Genomic DNA, 26,510 nt, shown 5'->3' with positions numbered 1-26,510 from the left:
TTAAAATTTTGATTTGCTAGTGTGTGTTAATGTTTCGTGTTAAAACAATTATGCTAAATTCTTTGTAAATTATATGCCATTTTTGTGGAATGTGTCGTTGATACTGGTGTCTTGTTAAAGTTTCATCATAGAAATGCCTATTTAGGAAATAGTCAAGGAAGATATGATTAGATTTTAATGCATTTTATATATAAACTCAATTTTGTGTTTAAAATTCCTTTTCACCAATATTTAAAATATCCTTTGTAACATATCTCTCATATTCATTATTTTTATTTAGTGTTAACAGTAAAGTAAAATACTCTATTTTAAAATGTTAATAAGCCAAGCTAAATTAGCAGTTTAAAATTCTGCTTGATTTAAAAAAAAATAGTCCTGATAATCTCAGTTAAAACAAATTGAGGGGATCTTTAATCCATGAAATAGACCTTTCATGTGTATCAACTCAATCTGTATCTCTAGAACAATGCCTCCAAGCTTTTGCTGGCCATCATGGAAAGTAGACATGACAGTGAGAATGCAGAAAGAATTCTATTTAACATGAGACCCAGAGAACTGGTAAGAAAACTTTTGAAAGCTGTGTTAATAATGTGTAACCTAAAAGGGACAATTTATAGTATGCATGTCAGGGGAAATGTCTGCTGGCTTTCACTGCTCTACCAAGGCACGATGGCACATCAAGACCTGCTATTACAAGTACCTCAGAAGCCCCATGATAGCGAAGGCCTGTGTGATTTGGGTCCTTATTTCTTCATTGGCTTTATCCACTTTAAGTGCTTTTCTTAACTAGATTTTCACACTTGCCTAAACTGTCTGCAAATTAATTTTTGCCAGAAAAAAATTTTGCTTTAGTTTTTGTATTGGAATATAGGTGAGGAAGGTATATAAAAATGTTTGTACCCCTCAAAAATTTGACTTATACCTCTTTCTGAAAATAAAAACAAAATAAATATCTTTGGTAATTGTTCTTATTAATAAAATGTTACACAGTACTCAGCCTAGAGGAAACTGTGTGGAGACCTGCTGGGAATTCCACAGAGATCATTAGTGTGTCTTCCTATTGTAGAAGTTACATTTTCCTCCTCACTTGTGACATGGAAATTATGAAGAAATATCACCATGCTTTAAAATCATTGGGTTTCAAAAGCATTGAGAACATTCTCGAACCATATAAGCCAGCGCCCCAATGACTAAGTCCCAGTCTTATAAACACCATTGTTGGTGCTATGGGGAAACCTGTGAAGGCACTCTTTTGCTCTCTTTAATAGTAAGGGATGGATTCAAAGAAGGCAGATAAAGAGAAAGATAAGATGCAGTTTGATTTAACATACATTTAATGAGAGCATAGGACCTGCAAAAAACAAAAACAAAAAACTCCATCCATGGAAGGCAGTGGGCTAAGAGGAGCAAGGCGTTCCTTATTCTTATGCTTAAATGGAGCAGTGAGTTATATATTCATTCGATAATATCTCTGCACAATAGCCCTTTGAAAATACCATTTCCTTTGCCTACAACATTTTTATCCCATCATCTACTTCCTCCTTGTGACCTACCCTCAACTTTTTGCCTGAGTTAGTGCCCCTGCCCTGTGCTGGCTGAGTGTCTCACAGTTGTGTTGGCCTCTTGATTTGCTGACAGTAAGTTCCCTGAGGGCAGATACTCTGTTGTATCCACTGTTGGGTCCTCAGGGCAGAGAACGGTGTCTAGCACCATGTGTTCTTGTTATTAGTGGGCCCTTAATAAATAATGGATGTTTATCAGGGTTCCAACATCTCCCAGTTGATGGGAACTCTGGCACAGTCAGCATTAAAAAACCAAAGCCAAATTTTGCAAAGAAAACAGGGAATATTGTAGGAAAATACTTCCATATTCATTTAAATACAGATGGTTTCCTAGGCTGTTTTCATTTAGAATTCTTTTATACTTTTCAAGTCTTAGGAAGCATTCCAAGTTTTAATTACACCTCATAGATGATGTAAATGCATGTTGTTTGTGGCATTTCAAGCCTTCTTGTTCCCCTTTGTTTTTTGATAGGTGGATGTGGTGAAGAATGCCTATAACCAAGGATTGGAATGCGATCATGGGGATGATGAGGGCGGAGATGATGGTGTTTCCCCAAAAGATGTTGGACACAATATCTATATTCTGGCCCATCAGGTGTCACATTTTATATCTTTATATTGTTTTGCTAATCTTATCAATCATGTCTTGTGTCAATGCTTGCTATCATATTTTCAAGTACTGGTCCCTCCATTTTTTCAGCACTTGCCTTCCTTGCTCTGGGTCAAGGAAAAGACAAAGCTCCCAGAGTGCCTGATGTGGCCACCAGGGCTGTGCTAGGGGCTGGTCCACAAGAAAACGATACTTGGTACCAAAAACTGGGCCAGCAGGGAGGAGACAATCCCATGTCAGAGCCTGAGGAATAGGTAAACCACGGCAGCAGGTGGAAGTCTTGAAGGAGAGAGGAAAGAGGCTACTGAGAAGATAGAGAGTATGATATGAAGTAAGGGATTGCATTCAGATCAAAACAGGCTTCTGGCCTCTTTGAATTGTAGGTTGGCGTGTTTCCTGCAGAAGCTCTAAAGTGACAGCCTCTAACTGGGTTTTGTTGGGCTTCTAATAAATATAAGGCTAAATTTACAGTCTTTTGAAGGAAAACCATTTCTATTTTATAGTAACTTGTGAAAACAGGTGCTTGATAAATTTTATTTGATAAATTTAATTTCATTAACCTGAAGATCAGCTTTAAATTTGCATCTTCTAATGCAGAGTTTTTAGAAGTTAAAAAATTGAAATGACATATGCCCATTTGATTTTATCCATATAGCTCTTATTTTCTTACAGGATGAAGTCCAGACTTCTAGACGTTCCCAATCTCTCTTTCTAGTCATTTTCTCCCACTGACAATCTCTTCCTTTTCCTGCTTCCCTGTACATCTTACCAGATAATTGAACAAACATTGGTAGCTATAAGTAAGACTCTGAGTAGATTAATCTTTTTAGTTTTTAAATTTTTCCACTTTTATTGAGATGTAATAGACATACAGCACTCTGTGAGCTTAAGGTGTTAAAAAGTTTCCTCTTTTAGACAGTTATTGCCCTTCTGTCCTTTGTATAACTCCCTAATGTATGTAACCTTGAATATAATTTTTACAAAAAATTCAGGGAAGGAGGGCTTCCCTGGTAGCGCGGTGGTTGAGAGTCCGCCTGCCGATGCAGGGGACACGGGTTCGTGCCCCAGTCTGGGAAGATCCCACATGCCGCGGAGCGCCTGGGCCCGTGAGCCATGGCCGCTGGGCCTGCGCGTCTGGAGCCTGTGCGTCCGGAGCCTGTGCTCCGCAACGGGAGAGGCCACAGCAGTGAGAGGCCCACGTACCGGAAAAAAAAAAAAAAAAAAAAATTCAGGGAAGGAGTCAAATTCTAAAAGATACTAATACAAGAAGCTGGTATCATTTTGTAATACAGTTGCACCATTGAGAAGATTTTTAGGTCTCTCACAGTATAGCGAAATGCACATATAGAAGAAAAAGGTGAGGGCACATGGGTTATAGCTAGGAAGACAAGAGAGAATTTTAGTTATTGAGGAACTGAAAGTTAAGATGAAGGGCACACTGAAGGAAGTAGAACACAGAGATTTAGGATGTGGAAAAGAAAGTGACAGAGAGAGAGAAAGCGAGAGAGAGGGAGAGAGAGAGAGGGAGGGAGGGAGAGAGAGAGAGAGAGAAAGAAAAAAGGAAGGAAGGAAAGGAAGAAAGAGAGGGAGGGAAAGAGAGAAAGGAAAAGAAAAAGAAAGAAAGAGAAAGAAAAGAAAAGGAAGAAAGAAAGAGAGAAGGAAGGAAAGAAAAGAAAGAGAAAGAAAGGAAGGGAGGAAGGAAGGAAGGGAGAAAGAAATTGGGTGACAGGAATTGAATCAAGCTAGAGACGGACTGTCCAGAGTCTGAATGAGAGTAGAGAGAAAAAAAAAGCACGAACTGAGAATTAAAATCATATTGGTTTCTAGAATTAATATAGAAATACAGTGACACAGCATGGGTACATGATCAAGGAGTTATTTCAGAAGCTGTAGCGTTGTGGAAGGAAAACAGCAAAAAAGAGAAGGGCAGAATGAGCAGTAATAAATTTTAGAAGAAGGAAGTCAGGGAATACAGCCACCCATGTCCTTTTACTGAAAGCTAGTCTTGCTCTGTCTGGAAAGGTTATCCCAGCTACACAAGCAAGACCTGACCCTGTGTCTTTTAAGTGGGAAATGAACAACCAGACCAGCCAAGTCAGACCTAGAACAAATAGAGGAGTAGATGTTGGAGCCAGATCACCTCATACCCATGAAGAAAACGTTTAAAAATGCAGTTTCATGTTACTAGTTATAATATGAGTAACAATAAAAAAATCAACGTCAAGAAAAGACCTATGTTAGGTCAGTCCAGTTTTAAGCGGATTAAGTATAAGAGTAGAGAATACAGATTTTTAAAAACAGGTTAAGGTGAAGGTCGAGAAGAGTGGAGAATAAGGATAAAGGATGCAAGTGCTAGTCATGGATTGAAAGATAACGATATAAAATGTGAAAGAAGTTTAAAATGAAGACAGCATAAGGTCAATGATCTTGATGGATTTGAGTTTATGAAACTGTTAGGAGATAACAGATTAAATTCAACGATGATGGTGGAATTGTCCAAGGAGTGGGAATTCAGAAGCAGTTAAAAAAAAGTAACAAAGGGTTAAAAACAACTTACTGAAATGAAGAGATGAAACAGTGGATGTGAAAATGGTCTGAATGGTTATCTAGAGGTTTCTGAATTTCTGAAAACCAAAATGTTAGAAAAGTGGTAGTTTGCAGAGCTGGGATGGTACAATATAGAGATACATAAATAAAGCCAGTCTTCAGGAAGAGAGAGAATGTCAGACTGAGCGAGGGGAAGAAGGAGATTCGGAATTGCTGCATACTTAAGGGCTTGTGGTTAAATGGTAAGACTGTAAACATGGAACGAGAGTCCATAGGAGTCCCTTCTAGGAACTCAAGGAAAGGACAGGGATGGCAAAATATATGCAACAGTATATGTAACCAGCAGTATAGTTAAGCAAAGGTCTGCTCACTTTCTTACAGCGACACAGGAAGTTGTTGCCTTGCCACTTTATAAATGTGTTCTCTGTGAGGTGACTCCTCCCACCAATTTTAATGAAAAATTCAGTTTTCACCCAGAAGAGAGCCCGCTGTGCTCTTTTGATCTTTCCACAAATGACTCCTTTGGCTTTCTCCAGGCCAGGATATCGTGCTGGTTTCTTAGGAGGCCAAAGATGGTTGCTGAGTTCGTTATGAACCTGTTGTCCAAATAGGCCCCATACTGAGACACAAATGCCAAAGACAGTGGTTGTGAACACTGCTTCAGAAGTAGCCATGTAGCTGTGCTCCAAGTGTTTTCTTGCATCCAGGTTTGGCTGTTTTCATTGTGAATGCAGAATCGTTTGGCTCCAGCATGCTAATGACCATGCAGATTGATTTCTGCCTTTGCACAGTTCAGTAATTCCAAAACTGAGGTTCAACTTCCTCCTTGTTTTACTATAATCATCTTTTGTACAGACAGTTTATTTTGGTGCCCTCAGACTTTCAATTTTTGTTGTTATTCTTTTCATGGTAGTGAGGCAGTTCTGCTTTTTCCACCATGACATCCTTTCGGCCCTTCCTGTGGTTGGTGTTACAAGAAAAAAATAATGCTTCTTGTAAGTGTCTTGTCTGATCTACATAGAACTATAAATACATCAAAAAAGGGAATTTCTTAAGTTCTAGTACCATAGTGTCGTGCAGAGAATTTCCTTAAAACTCAGCTGTGTGTCCGTTTTAGACTTTCTGTCCTCCACATGCCCTTCTCATGCGTCTCTGTCTCCTCTGTCTGCTCTAGTTTTGATCTTTTACATTCTGCTTTCTTCCTGTTCCTTCTCTTTATTCCTGTCTTTCTATAGAACAGTTGCTGCCTGCAATCTAGAACATTGCTCAGTACTTTAGGTTAAGTTTAACATATAAGTCATATTGTTTCTTTGATTCCATGTAGCGATTTCTGTTTTTCCAAGACGTTTAGTTTAGCTTCATTTCTTCCTCAGTTGTGCTGAGATATAATTGACATATAATATTGTATCAGTTTAAGGTGTTACAACATGTTGATTTGATACATTTATATGTTGCAAAATGATTACCACAATAGCATGAGTTAACACCCAATCCAGTAACATAATATCATTTTTCTTTTGTGGTGAGAACATTTAAGATCTCCTCTCTTGGCAACATTCAAGTTTATGATACACTATCATTAGCTATAATCACTGGGCTGTACATTAGATCCTCAGAATTTATTAATCTTATAACTGGTAGTTTGTACCCTTTGACCCCCATATCTCTCCCTCTTTCCCCCACCTCCCAAACCCTGGTGACCACCGCTCTACGCTCTTTCTCTGAGTTTGTCATTTTTAGATAGCACATCTAAGTGATATTATACAGGATTTGTCTTTCTCTGTCTGACTTATTTCACTAAGCGTAAGGCCCTCAAGTTTCATCCAGGTTTTTGCAAACAGAAGGATCTCCTTTCTCATGGCTGAATAAGATTCCATTGTATATCTATACCACATCTTCTTTATCCACTTATCCATTGACAGACAGCTACATTGTTTCCATATCTTGGCTATTGTGAATAATGCTGCAGTGACACCCTTTATTTCAATGCCTACTAGAATTAAGTATAGGGAGAAGTGTTATGTGCTTTTCAAGATGGGGAGAAATATTATATAGCAAGCCTGTGGAAGGCAAAAATAACTCCTGGCTCTTCAGGCGAGAAAGAATGGATCCCTTTCATTGGATATATGAAATTATTTTTTAAATATAGGCTTTAAATTTTTTCATCAGCATTTCCCATGTCATTAAATAGTCTTTGAAAACGTAATTTTAATGTCTGCATAATTGTTCATCGTTTGAATGTACCATAATTTATTTAATCACTCTTTATTGTTAGACATTTAGGTTTCTAATGTTTTTGATATTATAAATTACTCTATGATTAACATCCTCATACATTAATCCTTGTCTGCTACACTGACTATTTGCCTAGGATAAATTCCAAGAAGTTTAATTACTAGGTTGCAGGGTAGTAACTATTTTATGGTTCTTGATACACATTATAAAATTGTTTTTCACAGTGTGATGGTAGTCATCTTACTGAATCTTAGAATTATTACCATTTAAAAAAAGCTTCACCAAGTTGATAGTGTCAGGAACATAGTGACCACTCAACACATGTTTGCTGAATGAATTAATGAGATAGATGAAAAGGGATCTCATTTTAATTCACATCTTTTGGATTACTAATAAAATGGACTGGCTTTTTTTGTTTGTTTGTTTTGCGGTAGGCGGGCCTCTCACTGTTGTGGCCTCTCCCATTGCGGAGCACAGGCTCCGGACGCGCAGGCTCAGCGGCCATGGCTCACGGGCCCAGCCGCTCCGTGGCATGTGAGATCTTCCCAGACCGGGGCACGAACCCGTGTCCCCTGCATTGGCAGGCGGACTCTCAACCACGGCGCCACCAGGGAAGCCCTGGACTGTCTTTTAATATGTTATTTGGTCATTTCTATTTATTCTCTGAATTACTTGAAATTGTGTTTACCCATTCTTCAGTTGGGGTTCATTTTTGTCTTAGTGAACTTTAGTTAAGGTTAATAAATCTTAGTCATAGTAGTTACATCTACTTCATCCTGGTTCATTTGCTTTTTAATGTTTTAATGATAGTTTTCTTCCACCACCTTGAGGTCTGTTAAACACTTACCTAGATTTTCTTCTAGTGTATAATGAATTCAGTTTTTGCTTTTAACTATGTAATTTTTCCGTGTCATAATGCAGGAATAATAAAAAGGTGAGTTCTTGTGTTAATTTATCTCTAAAGACATAGTCCAAGGTTTAGTAGTAACAGCGGTCCATGGGGGAAGGGTTTGTAGTAGTTATGTGAGTGTGGTGTAGGGCATGTGCGACCTTTACTGGAAGAGATCAGGGTCAAAATCCAAACCACCTTCAGGGCCAAACAAAAATGAGTGATACAGGGGCAGGTGAGGCTGGGTTGATGGGGTGATATGGTAAAGATGTTGCTTACCTCTTCTGACTTTCCAACTGGGCTTGCAGGCTCTGAATTTCTTCTTCTTTCACTATTTCAAAAAGTCCGAATTTTGAAATTTAAAAAATGTGAAAGCTCCTAATTTTTTAAAATTGGCAACTCATTCAAAAATTTGTAAAACAGTGAGCAGTCGAAGCAAAACTCACCCAGCAGGCAAAATGCAGCTCAGGAGCCATAGTTTGCCACTTGTAGAGTAAAGGATCTAAAGTTCTCATTCCTTTTTTATTCAATTGCATGGACTTTTGAGTGCTTTACCAGGTGTCAGGCACTGTACTAGATACTAGGATACAGTAGTGAAGGAGACCAACAAGAGATCAGCTGTCAGGACATTTACATTCTGACTGGGAGCAGAGTGACAAATAGACGAACCAGAGATGGTAGATAGTGACACAGGCTCTGCAGTGAATGAGAAGAGGGTGTGATGAAAGACACTCGGGAGGCACTGTTGTAGATTGGCTGATCAAGAGGGTTTTCTCTGGGAAGGTGAAACTGAAGTTAGATCTAAGTGAAAAAGCAAAAGTCAGCGGTATATGATGGGGCAGAGTGTGGGGGAGCATCCCACAGATGGCTGGAAAGTGGCAGTGAGCTTGGCATGTTTACAGGAATAAATAGCTGGACCTTCAACCAGCCACCAGCACTTGAACACTATAATACTCACAAACACTGCACCTGAGGCTCATTTATTATAAGATAGTCATTCAAGAACATTTATTGAGCACCTCTTATGTCAAGCATTGCTTCAGTTGCTAAGATAGAAAATGAATAAAGATGCCATCAAAAAGCTCACAATTGAGTGTGTGTTGGAGGGGAGAGAGGGAGACAGATTAATCATTATAACTGAATGTACTTAGGTTAAAATGGAGGTGTGCGCAAGACACGCTTCCCTGAGGAGTCAGGAGAGAATTCATGGAAGAGGTGACACTTGAACTAAATCGTGAAGAATAGGGGGAAGGGGGAGAACATTCCAGGCAGAGGCAATGACTCATGCACCATAGATATTTTAGAGAAAGGAACTTCTTTGGGGAATATTGGTAAGGATTTTGTATGGTATCTACTTATGTGTTTATATGAAATGAATTACAATCATTTGAATTGAGTCAACATCTTTGATAACTGTAATGACCCTGATTGTAGGCATTTAACAAATATTGCATGAATGAGTGAATGAATGAGTAGGACATGATACACTTTAAAAATTTAGTATTTTATAATTTAAGTATTATAATAAAAAACTGAATAAAAATATTTTACTGTTATCATCATTATCATCAAATATCATAAAATTAATGCTATTTTTCCCCACTGGAGTGTAAATCCTTGTGCACAGACAGTTATCTTTTTCTGTTCCTGTGTCAAGTACATACCTAGCTATGGTAGATACTCAAGAAGAGTTTGGGGGAATAATTTCTTGTAAAAATGCATGTGTGCTGAGAATATTTTTATATAATGCAGGTACTCTGGAAGATTTATAGAATCCTACAAAATTGATATTAGCATTCTGGCAGTCAAGGATCTTATTCAACTGCTATGGACTTTCTTTTTAATTTTGTAGTTTATTCTTTGCCAATCACGTCAGCAAACCCTACATAGATAGGACCCTGTGATATCTTCCCTCGTCAGGAACTTTTCTTATTTTCATTCATGATGCCACCTTTCTGCTGAACTAATATCTCCTCCTGTTCTTAAAATTCGTTTAGTATTACCTTAGTTCCTTTAAACTTCAAATTGAAACCTACTTACCCCATTTCCAGTCAACAATGATCTTTCTTTATTTTGAGTTCTTATATCTATTATGTTCACCCCAAACTGCATACATTCTTTCACACTAGCTTATGCTGTGTATAATTCTAGAGTTGTTCTTTATTTCATGTATATAAGTCTAGGCTACATAATTAGCAGCAGATTCACAAAATCTGGGTACCCATAAGGCCTCATTAAAAAACAAAACAAAACAAAAAAACTTCCCACAAAGAAAAATATCACAGGGAAAAATGCTTAGGTATTTAAATCCTCAAATAGGCACCTACATATCTTTCAACAAGCAACAGAGAATCTTGGGATTACAGCCATTTATATGACCTCTCAGATTCGTGGTGAGTGGGAGCAATAAAAAAATATAGTCCAGGAAATGGATCAAAATTGGACTTCTGATTGTTAGTTTGCTGTGAGGATCTTGAAGCCAAGTTCAGTGGAAGCAAATATTTTTCTGCTTAACATTTCATGTTTGGTAGATTTATATTTATTTCTGAGCGACATAATTATTAGAGCATCAGTCTGAATTCTAGCAACATAAGAGGCCTTCACGGTGTCTTCAGCTCCTCCTTAGGTCTGCTCTGATTTCAACTGTATTCATTGAATTCAAAATCTATTAGGAGAGCTAGAGATACCAGGCAGGGCTGCATCTATATATTTTTTTTCCATGCAGGGAAATACATACATCTCCTAGCATATTTTAGACCTTTGGTTTGTTACCCTGTCCCCAGCCAAAGCCAATATCTCTTTCTTTCCTTTCAGGGGAGAGGATGGTAGGAACTGCCATCCTGTTTCAAGGACTGGGATGCTTTCTGTCATGCTGACAGAACTTGCTAGATAGCTTGATAGTCCTCATTAATCTGGGGTTTTTTTCTTAGAATTTTGGTCTCATAGCTGCTGTTGCTTGAGCTATATTCATTTTAAGGGATATGCGTATACATTACTCCAAGTAGCTAAATTTTAATTTATACTGAAGCCATATGAAATGTATGTATTGCTCGAACTACTTAAAATGTTTTCCTTAGAGACTTAGGCTGCTTCACCTCTTTGCCGCTTCTATTTTCTTACGCTAATATGTAGTAATCAGCATTGCTTCATTTACTTTATTTGTAGAAATAGAAGGATGAGCTTGTAATTGGATACATAACTTCCATCTTTCATATCTTTGAAGGGTTTTAACTAACAATTTCTTCATCTTTATTATTGCTTGTAGTGCAGAGAGTAGAAAACACAGCTGGGTTTTCAGCTCACAGAGGCACTTGTAGCTCAGCAATTTGCTGGCTAGAATATAGTACAAGCAGCTTAACTCTTATTCACCCTGAACCCTGTACTTTCTCCATTAGCCGATTACATCACTCAACTTCTCTGACTTCAGCTTTCTCTAAAAACATATGATGAGTATCCATGAGCTATGTTTGCAGAGCAAACTTTCAGAGACCTATTGGACACCAACTAGAGAGTAGTTGGACCCTGATGGCTCTTTTACTGGAATAGATTATGTTTTAAATAACATAACAAAGTAACTAACCAGCTACTGGATATTTATGTATTTATTTATACCTTACCTACTTATAAAAGGAATTTGAGATTGAATGAGAAATGCACTTGTAAAATTAGACTGTTAGAATACAAGATCAAAGCCTTGAGAAGGAAAAAAATCTAAGTGTGCTAACGGTCTCTGCCAATATCCTCACTGTTTATCAGTGGTAGCTCTGAGCTTCTTGGTAACCAAGAGTAAAAAATAATGGGCTGAGCCTGTGCGTCCGGAGCCTGTGCTCCGCAACGGGAGAGGCCACAACAATGAGAGGCCCGCATACAGAAAAAAAAAAAATAAATAAAATAATGGGCAATACAAGTCATACCTATACTATTCATTTATGACCAACTTATTACTGGTATTTAATTCTCAGATAAATGTATACAAGGGCAGAGGACAGCATGGTAAACAATGTTTTCTAAACTGTTCTGCAGAACGTACCAGAAAAAAAATGAACATAGCTGTTTTTAGTCCTCAGGGATAAATAATGATCTACACTTCTGAATTATAATTGAGTTGAATGTAAATAAACATGAAGTGTGTATGATACAACAGTCATTCTGAAAATAGGTATGTAAGGTCACTTCATAGAGAGACTTTCATAATGTAGAAACTTTACAATATGTGAATTTAGTTGGAAAAAAACTTGTTTAAATATCAAGAGATAGGGCTTCCCTGGTGGCGCAGTGGTTTAGAGTCCGCCTGCCGATGCAGGGGATGTGGGTTCGTGCCCCCGTCCAGGAAGATCCCACATGCCGCGGAGCGGCTGGGCCCTTGAGCCATGGCCGCTGAGCCTGCGCGTCCGGAGCCTTTGCTCCGCAATGGGAGAGGCCACAACAGTGAGAGGTCCGCGTACCGCAAAAAAAAAAAAAATATATCAAGAGATTATTTTATCAAATCGCAAAAAATAGGCTTATCCTAATTGCCTAGCTACGTGAAAAACCTGCAAATCTTGGCAAATAGATATGTAGAAATGTAAGCAACTGAAGGAACTTTGCCTGAAAACTTAACATAACTGCAGGTTTTCTTTTTTGAAAGAAATAGAAAAATCAGGTTCAGCTATTTTCCCCCTACAAGAAAGATATTTTTCTGTGTTGCTATCACAAGGCAGTTTGATGTAATAAAATAGGTTATTACAAACTAATGTTACTTTGAGCATTAATTATTCTGTGTTTCTTGGCAACCAAGGCAAAAAAAGAAATATTTAAGTTACATGATACATATATAATGCAAAAAAACCCCACCCAAAACCCAATCCCCCCCCAAAAAAAACAAACCCATACTGATTATTAGTGAAGCACAACACTTCTTTGTACCTAAGGCTAATAGGAATTTACTGAGGGAACCCTCACTAGTAGTATTAATTACTGGTGATGTGATAGAGGTTTAGATTAATACAACTTAGTAATTTAAAAATGTCTGTCAGATACTAGATTTTAAAAAAAAAGCTGTATCCTGTTGCCGTGCATACTCTGTAATAATAAAAGGCAATTGAATTTTCAATAAAAATTTTAACATGATGCTATATAGACAGTTGTCTCCACAAATATTCCTACATACACAATCCAGCACCTGGACAGAGCCTGGTGCATCAGAAGTGCTCCATCAGTGTTAAGGCTAATCAGATTTATTTTCATGACCTTCCTCAGCTAAATTCATTCTCAGTTCGTTCTTCATTCAGTGTAAATTTATTGATCACATACTATAACCTGGCTGTGTTCTCAGCAAACAGATCTAAATCCCTTGCTCAATGAGCCTGTATTCTTGTGGGGATGTCATCCTCCTTGAGATCACATTGCCTGTTCCTTTTGGGACAGGTATGCTGCAGACATCAATTGTGCCACAGATGGGGAATCCCGAGGGTGTGAAAATGAGAAATAGTCTCTACCCTCATGGAATTTACCTTTTATTACCGGGAGACATAAAGACAATCACAGCTCAGCAGCCCTGTGGAAGATGTGTCCCTGGGATGCTCTGGGATCTCAGGTTAGGGGTGTGCATGGGAAAATGAGTGTGTGGCTGAGACAGAGAGGGAGAGAGAGAGTTAGAGGAACAGAGATATAACTTTCCCCCGTACTCGATCATTTGCTCAGCGTTCAAGCAGGCAAATCAGCTTCTCTAAAAAACCCCTAGGCCATTGACCCATAGCTCTGCTCCCTTTTTTAGCAAAACGATCAAAAGTATACAATCGCTACCTCCATTTCCTCTTTCTATTCTCTCTTAAATTCATCCCTGCCAGCCTTTCATCCTGACCATGCCACCAGAACAGCTCGTAACGAGGTCACCAGTGACCGCCACCTGGATAAATCGAACAGCTTGTCCTCAGACTCCATCATTATTTGTCCTGTCACTAATATCTCACACAGTCGGCTGCTCTCTTCTTGAAATACTTAGCTTTCATGCAGCACGATTGATTTTCTGCTTTCTGCTTCCTCTCCAGCCCCTTCTTCTCAGTTTCTGTCACTGGTTCCCATTCCTCTCCTGCTTCTATCAGAAGTCTTCTAATCAGAGTGTTCTAGGACCCATTCCATGGCTCTCTCGTCCTCTCAGTCGACACTCCCTCCCTAGATGATCTCACTCAGTCACGTGACTTTAAACTCCAGCTGTACCATAATAAATTCCCAATTTGTATCGTCAGCGTGAGCCTCTCCTCTGAACACCAGACTGGTATGTGCAGCTGCTTGTTTGAGATCTGCATTTGAATGCCTTTTTAGGCCTCTCACACTTTACATATTTGTAATGAAACTCTTGATTCTCCCACAGTCTTTTCAACTTAGATACAGACCCAGACCCTGTGACTCCAGAACCTTAGTTTCTTCTCATTACTCTAACCCAAGGCTGGGTTGATGCCTGTGCTGTGTGCTCCCATCACACACTGTGCTTACTCTGATCACAGAACATATATCACTGAATTACTGTGGCCTGTTTACTTGTTTGTTACCACTAGACTCCAAGTTCAGCAAAGACAGGAGTTGTGTTTTATTCATTAATGTGTTGCCTAGTGCAAAGGACTGTGTTTGATACAGTAAATACTTTTGACTGATTGAGTAAGTAAATGAGTGACTATTACAGTTAACAGGCGCCCTAGATCACTAGAAAGGAAATAGGTTAATATTGGTGTTGCTATAGAGGGCTTTGTGGAGGGGCTAACATTTTAGATGAACCTTATGTATTGATAAGATTTAGATAAGCAGAGAAAAGAGGAAGGCATTTCCATCACAGGGAAGGAAAGAGCAGAGGAAGAGGTAATAGTCATCATGATATGCGTATGGAGGTGAGGAACTCTGGGACACCACGACAAGGGATATGGAAAGCAGCGTGGTGCAGATGTGGAGGGAGAATGGAGGGACACATCTTACCAAATTCTGGAGGGTTTTAAGTGCCAAAAAACAATTCAGTCAAAATATTTATTGAAATATAGCATAGGGCTTCCCAGGTGGTGCAGTGGTTGAGAGTCCGCCTGCTGATGCAGGGGACACGGGTTCGTGCCCCGGTCCGGGAAGATACCACATGCCGCGGAGCGGCTGGGCCCGTGAGCCATGGCCGCTGAGCCTGCACGTCCGCAACGGGAGAGGCCACAACAGTGAGAGGCCCGCGTAGTGCAAAAATAAAAAAGATATCCACCAACTCAAAAGCATTATTACAAGTCTTCAAAAGATCTTTTAATGATTATACTTCTATTCGTGCACTAATTTATAACCTGACATTACTAAGCAAGTATTTAAAGGTAGGTCAGTTAAAAAGGAACCCAAGAGAAAATAGAACTACCATACGACTCAGCAGTCCCACTACTGGGCATATACCCTGAGAAAACCATACTTCAAAAAGAGTCACGTACCACAATGTTCATTGCAGCTCTATTTACAATAGCCAGGACGTGGAAGCCACCTAAGTGTCCATCGACAGATGAATGGATAAAGAAGATGTGGCACATATATACAATGGAATATTACTAAGCCATAAAAAGAAACGAAACTGAGTTATTTGTAGTGAGGTGGATGGACCTAGAGTCTGTCATACAGAGTGAAGTAAGTCAGAAAGAGAAAAACGAATACCATATGCTAACACATATATATGGAATCTAAAAAAAAAAAAGGTTCTGATGAACCTAGGGCCAGGACAGGAATAAAGATGCAGATGTAGAGAATGGACTTGAGGACACGGGGAGGGGAAGGGTAAGCTGGGATGAAGAGAGAGAGTAGCATGGACATATATACACTACCAGATGTAAAACAGATAGCTAGTGGGAAGCAGCCGCACAGCACAGGGAGATCAGCTCGGTGCTCTGTGACCACCTAGAGGGGTGAGATAGGGAGGGTGGGAGGGAGATGCAAGAGGGAGGAGATATGGGGATATATGTATACATATAGCTGATTCACTCTGTTATACAGCAGAAACTAACACACCATTGTAAAGCAGTTATACTCCAATAAAGATGTTAAAAAATTTTTTTTAATTTTAAAAAGAGAAAATATAATTAGTAAACATGTAAGCCAATATGAAAACACTTATTTCAGAGGACAAGTAGTATTCTGGATGTATGTGTTTGTGTGTGTGCTTGCATGCATCTGCCTATGTTTATTGGTTAACTTGTTTTTCCAGCTCAAACGTAAGTGAAGAAAGGTTAACTATATAGCTGACACTTTATTCCAATGATACATTGTAGAAGTATGAGATGGGATGGGATGGCAGGACATAGGGATCCACTTTACTCTTGGTCAGTAGATCCAGTGGTAGAATATTAAGGTTGTGTATGAAAATACTAAAATAAAAATATTTCTGATTTAATAGCCTTTTGTGGGTATGTGCGTCTTACTAGTAATGTAATGAGCTTGCTCAGCCTTTATGTTTTGTGCCTGTTGGTGCATTTGGAGTTTCAGAATTACTTACAGAGGCACAGAAAAGTGAGACACCATAGTGACAAAATAATGCTTGAAGATAAACTGTTGAACTAAAAAGTCAGGTTTCAGAAACTGAAATAGTTATCCTCAGCCAGACCAAAAAAGTCCCCCATCTACATCACAACCAAGCAGTTATTTGAAATTATAAGTAGGGGAAAGTTCTGGAAAGTCCCTTGTTGGGATTCGTGTTATCAATGAAATAATATCACTTCTAGAGATATAAAATGGTTTGGTTCAAAATATATCTTTTTTCTTATCTATCTATATCTAACATTTTGTCAGCTGTATGAGATCTGCAAAATATTTTCAAGTGTGTTTTACTTTTCACTTTTATAGGTAACTTTTTGCAAAGGGCCGCGTAGTAAATATTTTAGGCTTTTTCAGTTATACAGTCTCTGCTGCAAACATTTAACTTGCCATTCTAGTGCCAAACCAGCCATAGACAATACGTAAAGAAATGAGCATGGCCATGTTAAAATGAAACTTCATCTAAGAAAACAGGTGGTAGGCCAGATTTGACCCACACGCCATCATTTGCTGACCCTTGCTTTAGATGATTTTTAGAATCGTCACAATCAGAAGTTTCTCACATTTGAAAAACCTTTATGAGTCAGAATTGGTAAGTCATTTATTTGCAAGTATCTTTCGTGTTTATATTTATAACATTCAATTCACTTTGTATATGAGTGTAACACACATGCGTACACACACAACCGAGAGACGTACACTTAGAGTGTCTGCCTGGGTGAAAACGAACTCACTGGAGGTTCTTTCTTTCCATTGCTATGATTCTGTGATTTCAGTCTTCTGCGAACAGTGGAAGCCTGATCCTAAATGACAGTGGGCTCTGACCAGGCAGTGTAGGTTGAATCGTCAGATTGAGAGTATGAATGAATCAGGTATGAAACAGGAGTGTGAATGAATCGAGTAGAACAGAAGCAGAAGAGGGGAACATGAAGGCACAAGTACTTGAAATGACACAGATCTAGGGGTGGAGGTTAGAGGTCAGAATAAAGAAACTTCGCTGGGGAAAAGGTAACATTCTGCTTCCATCTGGTACGTAACTAAGGAAACGCTGTGTATTAAAGTGGAGGTCAAAGCAGTGGTTCTGACATTGTAGTGGGCATCAAACTCCTGCACCCCGTCCCCAGATACTTTGATTGAATAGGTCTGGGGTGGAACCCCAAATTGCTTCTTACCGTACATCCTGGGTATTTTTATTCAAGTTGTCCGTAGGCCACAGTTTCAAAGAAGCAGCTCCAGAGGTTTGCCCTCATCAGCTTCCTTCCCTAACTGTCCCCGGGGCTGGTCACCTGACCCAGATCCAGCCTCTTTTGAACTTTCTACCTTCCTGCTATCAAACTAATCTGATTATCACCTAATTTTCTTTTATGTGAAATTAAAGGAATTAATCTGAGCTCTTTATCAACAGGAAGACTCTTTTTAAAAAACTCGCATCAAAACAAGCAAAAACCATAACTCTGTCCTCCCTGGGCATGTATTCTTTGACCCCCTACAGCAGTGTGAGAATCCTGAGACTCTCACTGATTTATATGTAAAATTCCTAAGGACCAAACCAAAAGAGAAGGCCAGAGTGGCTGGGGCACAAAGTGGGAGAGGGCCAGAGTTGAGGCTGCAGAGGTTGGCAGGGTCAGGTCAGGGCATGTAGAGCCTCCTAAGGGGTTTGCCCTTTATCCCTGGAGAAATGAGAAGCCATCACCATCATATAAACGCAAACTCCACTTCATTTCTGGGAATGGCATGAGGAGAACCGGAATGTGGGAGAGTCTTGGATAACTGCCAGGGGTAGAGTCAGTGGCTGGTTAGATGATGATGCATTTCACAAGACTGGAGATAGAGAAGGCTGGGAGGTGGAATGGGGGGAGAAGAAGCTTGGTTCTAGACCTCTGGTGTTTGAGGAATTTATGGGATATTGGGTCAGAGGTGTTTAACCTGGTGTTGATTATAGGCACTTGATTCTCAGGAACGAGAGCTGGGCTTGGAACATGGATGGACAGAGACATTAGTATGGTGATGCTATTGGAAGTGCTGGGTGTAAATGAAATTTCTCAGGAAAAGCAATTGGAATGAGAGGAGGAAAAAGATCGAGAATGGAACACTTTAAAGGAAAGGAGGAGAAAGAGAAACGTATAGGTTGAGAATGAGAGATCTGAGCGAATGGGACATGAAAGCAAGATGAGAGAGACTCACAAAGGAGCCGGGGACCAGGGACTCCAAGGAACTCCAAGGAACTCCATACACAAGGTGCAGCCCTAAACCCAACCCCAGGACTTGGCACTTAGCAGGTTACCAACAGTCTCACTAAGAGCAATCCATACTGAGCAGTGGGGGCCCTAAACAGACAGCAGAGAGCAGAGGAGGCTGTGGGATTAATACCTAAAAAGGAGATTCACTCCAGGTGCGTGTTAGAGAAGCAGTGAATCAAAACAGCTTAGTCAGTGTATCCTCAGCAGCATGAAAGTGAAATATCAGTTCTAAATCTTAGAGGGGAAGGAGGATGAGATAAACACTGGTGGCATTGCAACTCAAATTGTCTCGCTGTCACTGAGCAACTTCGTTTATACCCTTAATACACTGCAGTTGCTCTTCAGAAGACGTGCGTGTCTGCGTGTGTGTGTTTTGTTTAAAATGTCCATCCAAGATTTCCGCAGCCTCCTCATGTATGTTTGTCTCTGCTCTTAGCACATTACCCAAAAGCACTACCAGTAAAGGGCTAATAGGAAATAAAGGTTCCTGATTGCACAAGCAGATCTTTAGCTGCCAGACAAGGGATTTGTTTCAGCCGGTACCCACCCCACGTGATGCTCCACGGTTCCCATCTGGTAACGCACGCTATGGGATCACAGCAATGGTGCTAATTAAATGTCAGCAGGCTCAGGAGGTGCAGCAAGGCCTTCGCGCTCAGATTCCTGAGACAGAAGCAGGAAGGAGAAGCACATCAGCCTTCCTGAAGCTCATTAGGGTTGGGGAGGGCTCGAATTCAGACAGCTGCCGTGTTCAGATCCTAAGTGGATGCTGCAAGAGGGCCCACAAATGAACTCCAAAAGGAATAAACAAACATTTGTCCATACAGTATTAACAGGAAACACTTTCTTTGGGCAAGTTTTTCTTGACATCCTCCATCACCCCCTATTTTATGGACTGCATCCCTGATTCTAGAAGTGCGTATTTAACCCGTTTTTGAAGTTGATCGCTCCCACACGTTCAACACTGACACAAATGAAGGGAGACGTTTTCCAAAGTAATCAATTAAACACGCATATCAAGAAAAGATCAGTGCCGAGGCTGCAGGTGGTGACAGGCAGCCAGACCCTTCTGGCTTCTCCTGAGGGCCCTGACCTTCTCCTTTCTTGTGTGTTGCCGTCTGCGTTTACTGTGGCGCAGGGAAAACAGTCTGAAAATCATCACCAGCCTCTCCCCGGAGCTCCGCTGAGGTCCTTTTCTCCGTGAGTGGCACGGTCCTCTAAGCAGTTACCCAGCTAGTAAGCCGGCATTCATCTTGACCCTTGCTCCACCCCACGCAGACCGCAAGGCCCACCAGTTCTGCCCTCTGGGCAACCCTCAGACCTGCCCGGTCTTCTTCCTCTTCCTGCCCGTTTCCTCCTTCTGCCTGAATAGCTACTGCAGCAGCTTCCTTTCTCTTTGCCTCCAGTCAAGTCCCTTTTTAATCCACTTTCCACAGGGATGCCAAAGGGATTGTTTTAAAATGCCAACTGCTCGTGTCTGTCTCCTGACCAGACTTTTCAATTGCTTTCAGTAGAACAGGGCACGCACTCAGGAACAGGGCTTGGGAGACCTTTGATGATCACGTGCCTGATTACTTAAAAAAAAAAAAAAAGAAGTTGGCTCATAGTTATCAAGTACTAAGTGCTGGCTCTCACGTAATCATCACCATAACTCTCTGAGATAAATATGAATAAAGTACTGTTATTGGACAGGGTCTGTTCTGAGCCCCTGATGCTAAGCACTGTGCAATCCCACTCTCCAGCCGTTTCTACCAGCATCCTTCCTCTTGTACTTTATATTCCAGAATCTGTCGACATCCTTCACTACCACCTAGTCCAAATCACCATCATCTCTCACCTGGCTTATTCTAATAAGCGTCTAACTGTCCTCCCCGCTCCATTCACCCTTGCATCCTTCAATGTCTTCTCTAACAGCAGCTGCACTGAACCCTTAAAAATGCAACGCAGATTATGCCACCTCTCTGCTTACAACTTTCTGATACTTCTAGTTTCTAAACAAAAGTCAAATCTTGGCACGGGCTTCATAAGCTTCTCAGTATGACCTGACCCCTGTGCCCCCTCTACGTATATCTCCAGCCGCCCTCTTCCTCCCCAACTTAAGCCACACTGGTCTCATGGCTGTGCTTTGAAGCCAGCAAACATAATCCTGCTTTATGTCGTTGAATTTACTGTTTCTTCTGCCTTTTAAATTTCTGTTAGTGTTCTGACCGTTTCATTTGAAATGGCAGCCTCCATCCCCCCTAGTGCTCATTCCTCCATCCTCTGCTTTATTTTCTCCTTAGCACTTTCCCCTTTGGGTAGACCATAGATTTGTTTGTGTATGTCTCCCTCATGACCAGAAAGTCCACTCCATAAGGGCAGGACTTTTGTCTGTTTTGTTCACTATTGTAATCCCTATGCTTAGAGAATTACTGGGCACACACTGCAGTTTCCTGAAGTATTTTAGAATGAACACACAAGGCGTACACCAACCATAGTACTTAGCTCATGATCGCTTACCTGATGAAGAGAATTTTGTTTTTGTTGTTTTGGATTGGGATAAGTGGGTCTTTACGTTATGTTAAAATTGCATATAACGTGCTCTATGGATCTAACAATATTTATGGATAATTCATGACCTCGTCACGTAGTACCAAAGAAGCTTAAAATGCAGGCAGTAGCTTTGTCCACAGTATCTATATGTTTGTGTTCAATGCGTGTTTCTTTAGATGTCTACCAGTTAGCTGTGTATTTTTTAAGAAAGGAGAGCAAATCTCCCTAAATGAGTTTGTCTCTAAACTTTCTTTCCTCCTTTTCTCTCTTTTCTTTGCATGCCTTCTCTTTGTCTTCTCATTTGCAACCTGGGTAATTTAACTTCTCAGTGACTAGATAACATTGAAAAGGTGTTGGGTGTCACAGAATGAACAAGTAACAGAAGACATCTGTTTGCAATTCTGTCTCTTTTCAGTTTGATTCAACTGATCTGAATCCTGACTTAGAGCTGAAATTCACCTTGCCCCCTCATTTCCTCCTTCATTAGGTTTGCCTTTGAAAGGCAGTTCACTTGAGCAATAATTCTCTCACTTTTGAGGAGCGCTCTATCTAACAAAAGCTGACCTTTTTTTTAAGCAGCTGTTGGTTAGATAGTTAAACATAGAGATGGCACTAGCATGGTATTTCTCAGCCTGATGTAACTCAGAAATAGAAAGCTGCAGAAACCGGAGGTTGAAACGCTTTCAAGCAACTGAGCTTGAAGTTCCTGAAAATGATCTCGCAGTGCTTCCTCTCATCTCCCCACACTCCACCCCTGATTTTACATCTGGCTCGTCTGTGCACTTCAGATTGGATTCCTGAGCACACTGGCAGGGTGAGAACTGTTGTGAAAATCATCATTAGGATTCCAAGCCTTTAATTAGGCCACTTTCAAATGGCTTTGTCAAGACTAAGAGCAAGAGAAAAGCAACTGGCTCATTCTTAGAAGAGGTTTATCATAAAGGAGAGTAGAATAGTAATACTGTGCTCTTCACTAAGTCTGGTTGGTTGAGGAATGTCAGGGGCATTAGAAGCACAGACCCTCCAGTAATTCTCTTTGATATGGTATTGTATGTATTTTTGTTATTTCACAGCCAGGTAAATCAGACATAAAAAGGTCAAGGGATGTGTACGTGTTCCCATGAAAGGTCAGGGACAGAGCCAGAGATAGTCCCTTAGTGTGAATAATAATCCCACTTACTCCAACAATTACTGTGAGAGCAAGAATTCTCTAAGTTTTCCCAGCCAACCATAAGACCTACTTTAATATGCAAACCCTCAAAACGATGGCTTTCTTCACCTCTTGGTGCTTTCCTTGGGGGGGAAAAAAAGATCACTAGAAACAATGAAAGAATCAGAATACTTTTGAAGAGATAAGCAATGCTATAATTCCTAATTTCTTTATGTTGTAAGTAAATGACTGCTTTATTCCAGAAAGGAATTAGAACATCTTTCATATACACAAATTGTAATTCAATATTTTCTAAAAATCAATCTCTTTTGGAAAAGTAAACACATTTACCATTAAAAATTGAACAAAAACTCTCTATGTCTGCCATCCACCCATCCATCCAGCTCTCCATCCATCCAATAAATATTTATTAAGGAGCTGTTCCATGCTGAACAGTGTTCTAGTTACACAGGACACAACTGTGAACAAAGCAAAATTCCTGTCCTCCTAGGACTTATATTCTAGGTGAGGGAGATACACTAACATCAAATAAATAATAATTCACACTCACATTTCATTATTTTAATTGTCATGGAGAAGGATCCTTCTGTTCTGCTAGTGTTTCCCAAGCCACATTTGAAAAATCACTAAGGAGGGGACATGATTGTAAATATCCAGCAAATTTATTTCTAGATGGTTTATTTCTATTATTATTTCTAGATAATAATACTAAAGTATTATTATCCTCTTATCTCTGGGTCTGAAGAAATGCATTACTTCCTCTATGGGAATAGTAAGACCCACAAATTTCAAAGACGCGTCTTGGGCTTCCCTGGTGGCGCAGTGGTTGAGAGTCCGCCTGCCGATGCAGGGGACATGGGTTCGTTCCCCGGTCGTGGAAGATCCCACATGCCGCGGAGCGGCTGGGCCCGTGAGCCATGGCCGCTGAGCCTAAGCGTCCGGAGGCTGTGCTCTGCAACGGGAGAGGCCCGCGTGCCGCAAAAAAAAAAAAAAAAGGACGTGTCTTTATTTACATCAAAAGGAAATAGAGTCTGAAGAAATGTCTGTCATCAATTCTACAAAACAAAAGCAAAAACCCTAATGTACATCATTTTGGGGTTTCCTAGACACCAGCTGCTGCCTTCTTTGTCATATTAATGTTTATCTGCATTTCGGGTAAGCTCACTAAACATGTACAATTCGGTTTTTTTTCCTTGCTCTTCACCATGAAATATTTTATTTATTTTGACTAGGACTGCCAAAATGATTAATATAGAATATTTTTGTAAAATACAGATTTCAGAGAAGATGACCTACTTAACATACAGTTTATTTTCATGTAGTTTTTAGTCATTCAGAAAATACTGATGTACATTCTTACATTGACATCAGAAGCAGTTCAGATTTATACTTTGCTAAAGTTTGCATGAAACAATGTAAAATGGCAGGTATTTTCCCTTAAAATGATAAATTCTTAATAAAATACTAACATATATAGCTTCTAAGTATTAAGGTAGGAGAAAGTGTGACCTACCTTAGTTAGTTGAAGAAATGAAACTAAAGAATAAATATGACAAATAATTGTAGGGAAAAGCTTATTTTAGAAGGTAATTTTGTTCATCTATTCATGAAAATACACTTATAAACTAATATATTTATTATATAGTATAATTATGTAAACCTTCTAATAAACTTTTTTTTATTTGAATGGGATTTTAGTATAGAAGTCTTTTTATTTATTTTTTAAAATTTTTATTAGAGTATAGTTGATCTACAGTGTGTGTTACTTTCTGCTGTACGGCAAAGTGAATCAGTTCTATGTGTACATATATCCACTCTATTTTAGATTCTTTTCCCATATAGGTCATTACAGAGTATTGAGTAGAGTTCCCTGTGCTGTACAGTAGGCCCTTATTAGTTATCTACTTTATACACAGTAGTGCGTGTATGTCAATCCCAATCTCCCAATTTATCCCTCCCCACTCATTCCTCCCCGGTAACCATAAGATTGTTTTCTACATCTGTAACTCTATTTCTGTTCTGTAAATAAGTTCATTTGTACATTTTTTTAGATTCCACATGTAAGTGATAATATACGATATTAGTCCTTCTCTGTCTGACTTACCTCACTCAGTATCACAATCTTTAGGTCCATCCTTGTTGCTGCAAATGGCATTATTTCTTTCTTAATGGCTGAGTAATATTCCATCGTATATCTGTGCCACATCTTCTTTATCCATTCCTTTGTCAGTAGACATTTAGGTTGCTTCCATGTCCTGGCTATTGTAAATAGTGAGCACAGAAATCTTTTTAAAAGAGCAAAGTGAGCTCAGAAATTGGGCCATGAGATAAGTGACCAGTTTTCTTTTAGTTAAATGGAATACTTTTGATATGTCTGATCCCAATTTCAATTTTTTTTGAAAAATGGATTCAGTAAACTACGGTTATTAAGAGTATTTAATAAATGTCTACATTTTTCTTATAGGTTTTTAAAGGAAAAAACTTCTTTTAAAAAAGTTGTTTCTTTTATGTTTAATTTTAGATTACAAAAAAGGGGACTTCCTGTCAAGAATATAAGTTGGTCATGGTGATAAAACATATTAAGGACCAGGATTCTGTTAGGAGGATTGGAATCTCCTAGAGGGTTGGTTAAACCAGGTTGCTGGGCCTCACCCCCAGAGTTTCTGGTCCTGAAGGTGAGGTGGGACCTAAGAAGCTACATTTCTCATGAGTGCTCAGGTGATGCTGATGTCGCTGGCCCTGGACCACATTCTGAGAACCTTTGTATTACCATGAATATTAGCCATCAGTAGGAAAGCTAGATTCTTCATCACAACAATTTGTAATGCTTTCTGTCACAACCTTAGTACCTAGAAAACTTACTACTTTCAGTCATTTAAAAATGCATTGTTTCTTGCCTTTTTTGCCCCCTCTCCTTCTTTGCCCTGCTTCAGGGTTGAGCTATCATATTTATTATAACCATTAAAGGTCTTTTATTGATTTTACTATAATTTCGGACAGACCCTCATGAATAGGAGTCTAGATCATCTGGAAATTTGGAGTTTTAAAAATTTTCACAAATTTCTTGTCATTTTGCATGTATCTTTATCTTAGTTTGGCCACCGTTGTAAAATGGAAATAATAAACTGATCCCTAAGAACCATAAAGAATTTATTTTAGATATTAGTTAAGTAAAAGCTATGTTTTTTAAACTCCTTGGATAACGATGCTCTAATGTAGGGTAATGCTGGCTTTCCAGGGTCCCTCCTTCAGTCCTGCAGGGGGAGGGAAGGGACCAGTTCCTTACTTCCCTGTGGTTGTGTGTATGTGGCAGGGATGAGAGAAAACAGTCTTGAGATCTCATGCTTTCCTTCGGGTCTGGGGTCCTTTGGGCTGGTGGTTTATGAATTCTCCACAGCTGCCTGGCAAGGTGCTCAGGAGTTTGCCCCTTCTCTTTCCCAGGGTGCCAAACCGTATTTCTCAGAATGAACACCCCCTCTGTTCTCTCTTCTGTCCTTTGCCAGCTTCCCGATTGGTCACGCTTTCTTTGGGGCTTTCTGTTGGGATTCTCAAGAGCCTATTTGGAAATCCAGAAAAATGAATATTGCCTTTTTTCTCTCTCATTCTGGTTACAGTCCAAATTCTGCTCAAGATAATATGGATAGCTGTGTTTGACTAAGGAACAGGGAAGCCTGAGAAAGAGAAAAAGGGATTTTTTAACTGACTTTTTTAGAAAGACTGAGATCCGTTACTTTTCCCAGCTAATCCATTCCATTACACTGGTTGGCGGTGAATCAGTACTTTCCTCTGCTTCCCATAGTCCATCTATAATACTCTTCGCACTTCCTCTCATCCTCATCTGACCCCTCCTCCAACTCTCTAATATTATCACCTCCCTTCTTTGGGAAAGGGCACCATTTCCTCCTTGGGAAAGGAGTCCTTCACTACTTAACCTCAGACATGAGCTGAATATTAATGGGGGTTTCCTGCAGCCTGCATTCTGCTGCCTGAAGTGGGAAGGGGGTGCTCCTGTCTACTGGGGGGCCTGAAGCTGATTCTCTTCTAAAGTATCTTAGTGCAAACACCGCCTGCCATGGTGACTGTCTTCTTGTCGAGACCACAGGGCTGAACTGCCTCATGTTAGTAAACCTTTTCTTCTTCTGAACATGGCTTTGACCCTACTCCTAAAAGAATAATAATTCTGGCAACCACATGCTAGAAGAAGAGT

General features: G+C 39.7%; 1 protein-coding gene across 4 annotated transcripts in view; it reads left to right on the top strand.

Annotated features, from left to right (window-relative positions):
- Nucleotides 1-26,510, top strand: part of ITPR2 (inositol 1,4,5-trisphosphate receptor type 2) — a 562,910-nt gene that overhangs the window by 415,363 nt on the left and 121,037 nt on the right. For all 4 annotated transcript variants that reach the window (XR_002645176.2, XM_089919972.1, XM_022577817.3 and 1 more), the window contains 2 exons: nucleotides 463-558; nucleotides 2,035-2,157. Coding sequence is in view for 3 of the 4 variants with exons in the window: in XM_089919972.1 (XP_089776098.1) it covers nucleotides 463-558; nucleotides 2,035-2,157 (219 nt within the window). In the remaining variant the exon portion in view is untranslated. The remainder of the gene's footprint in view (nucleotides 1-462; nucleotides 559-2,034; nucleotides 2,158-26,510) is intronic.

This window comes from Delphinapterus leucas, chromosome 11 (assembly GCF_059928025.1).
Source record: "Delphinapterus leucas isolate spDelLeu-1000000601 "Yukka" chromosome 11, BTC_Dleu_Yukka2, whole genome shotgun sequence".
Lineage (NCBI taxonomy): Eukaryota > Metazoa > Chordata > Mammalia > Artiodactyla > Monodontidae > Delphinapterus > Delphinapterus leucas.
This window is presented reverse-complemented; position numbering and strand designations above follow the sequence as displayed.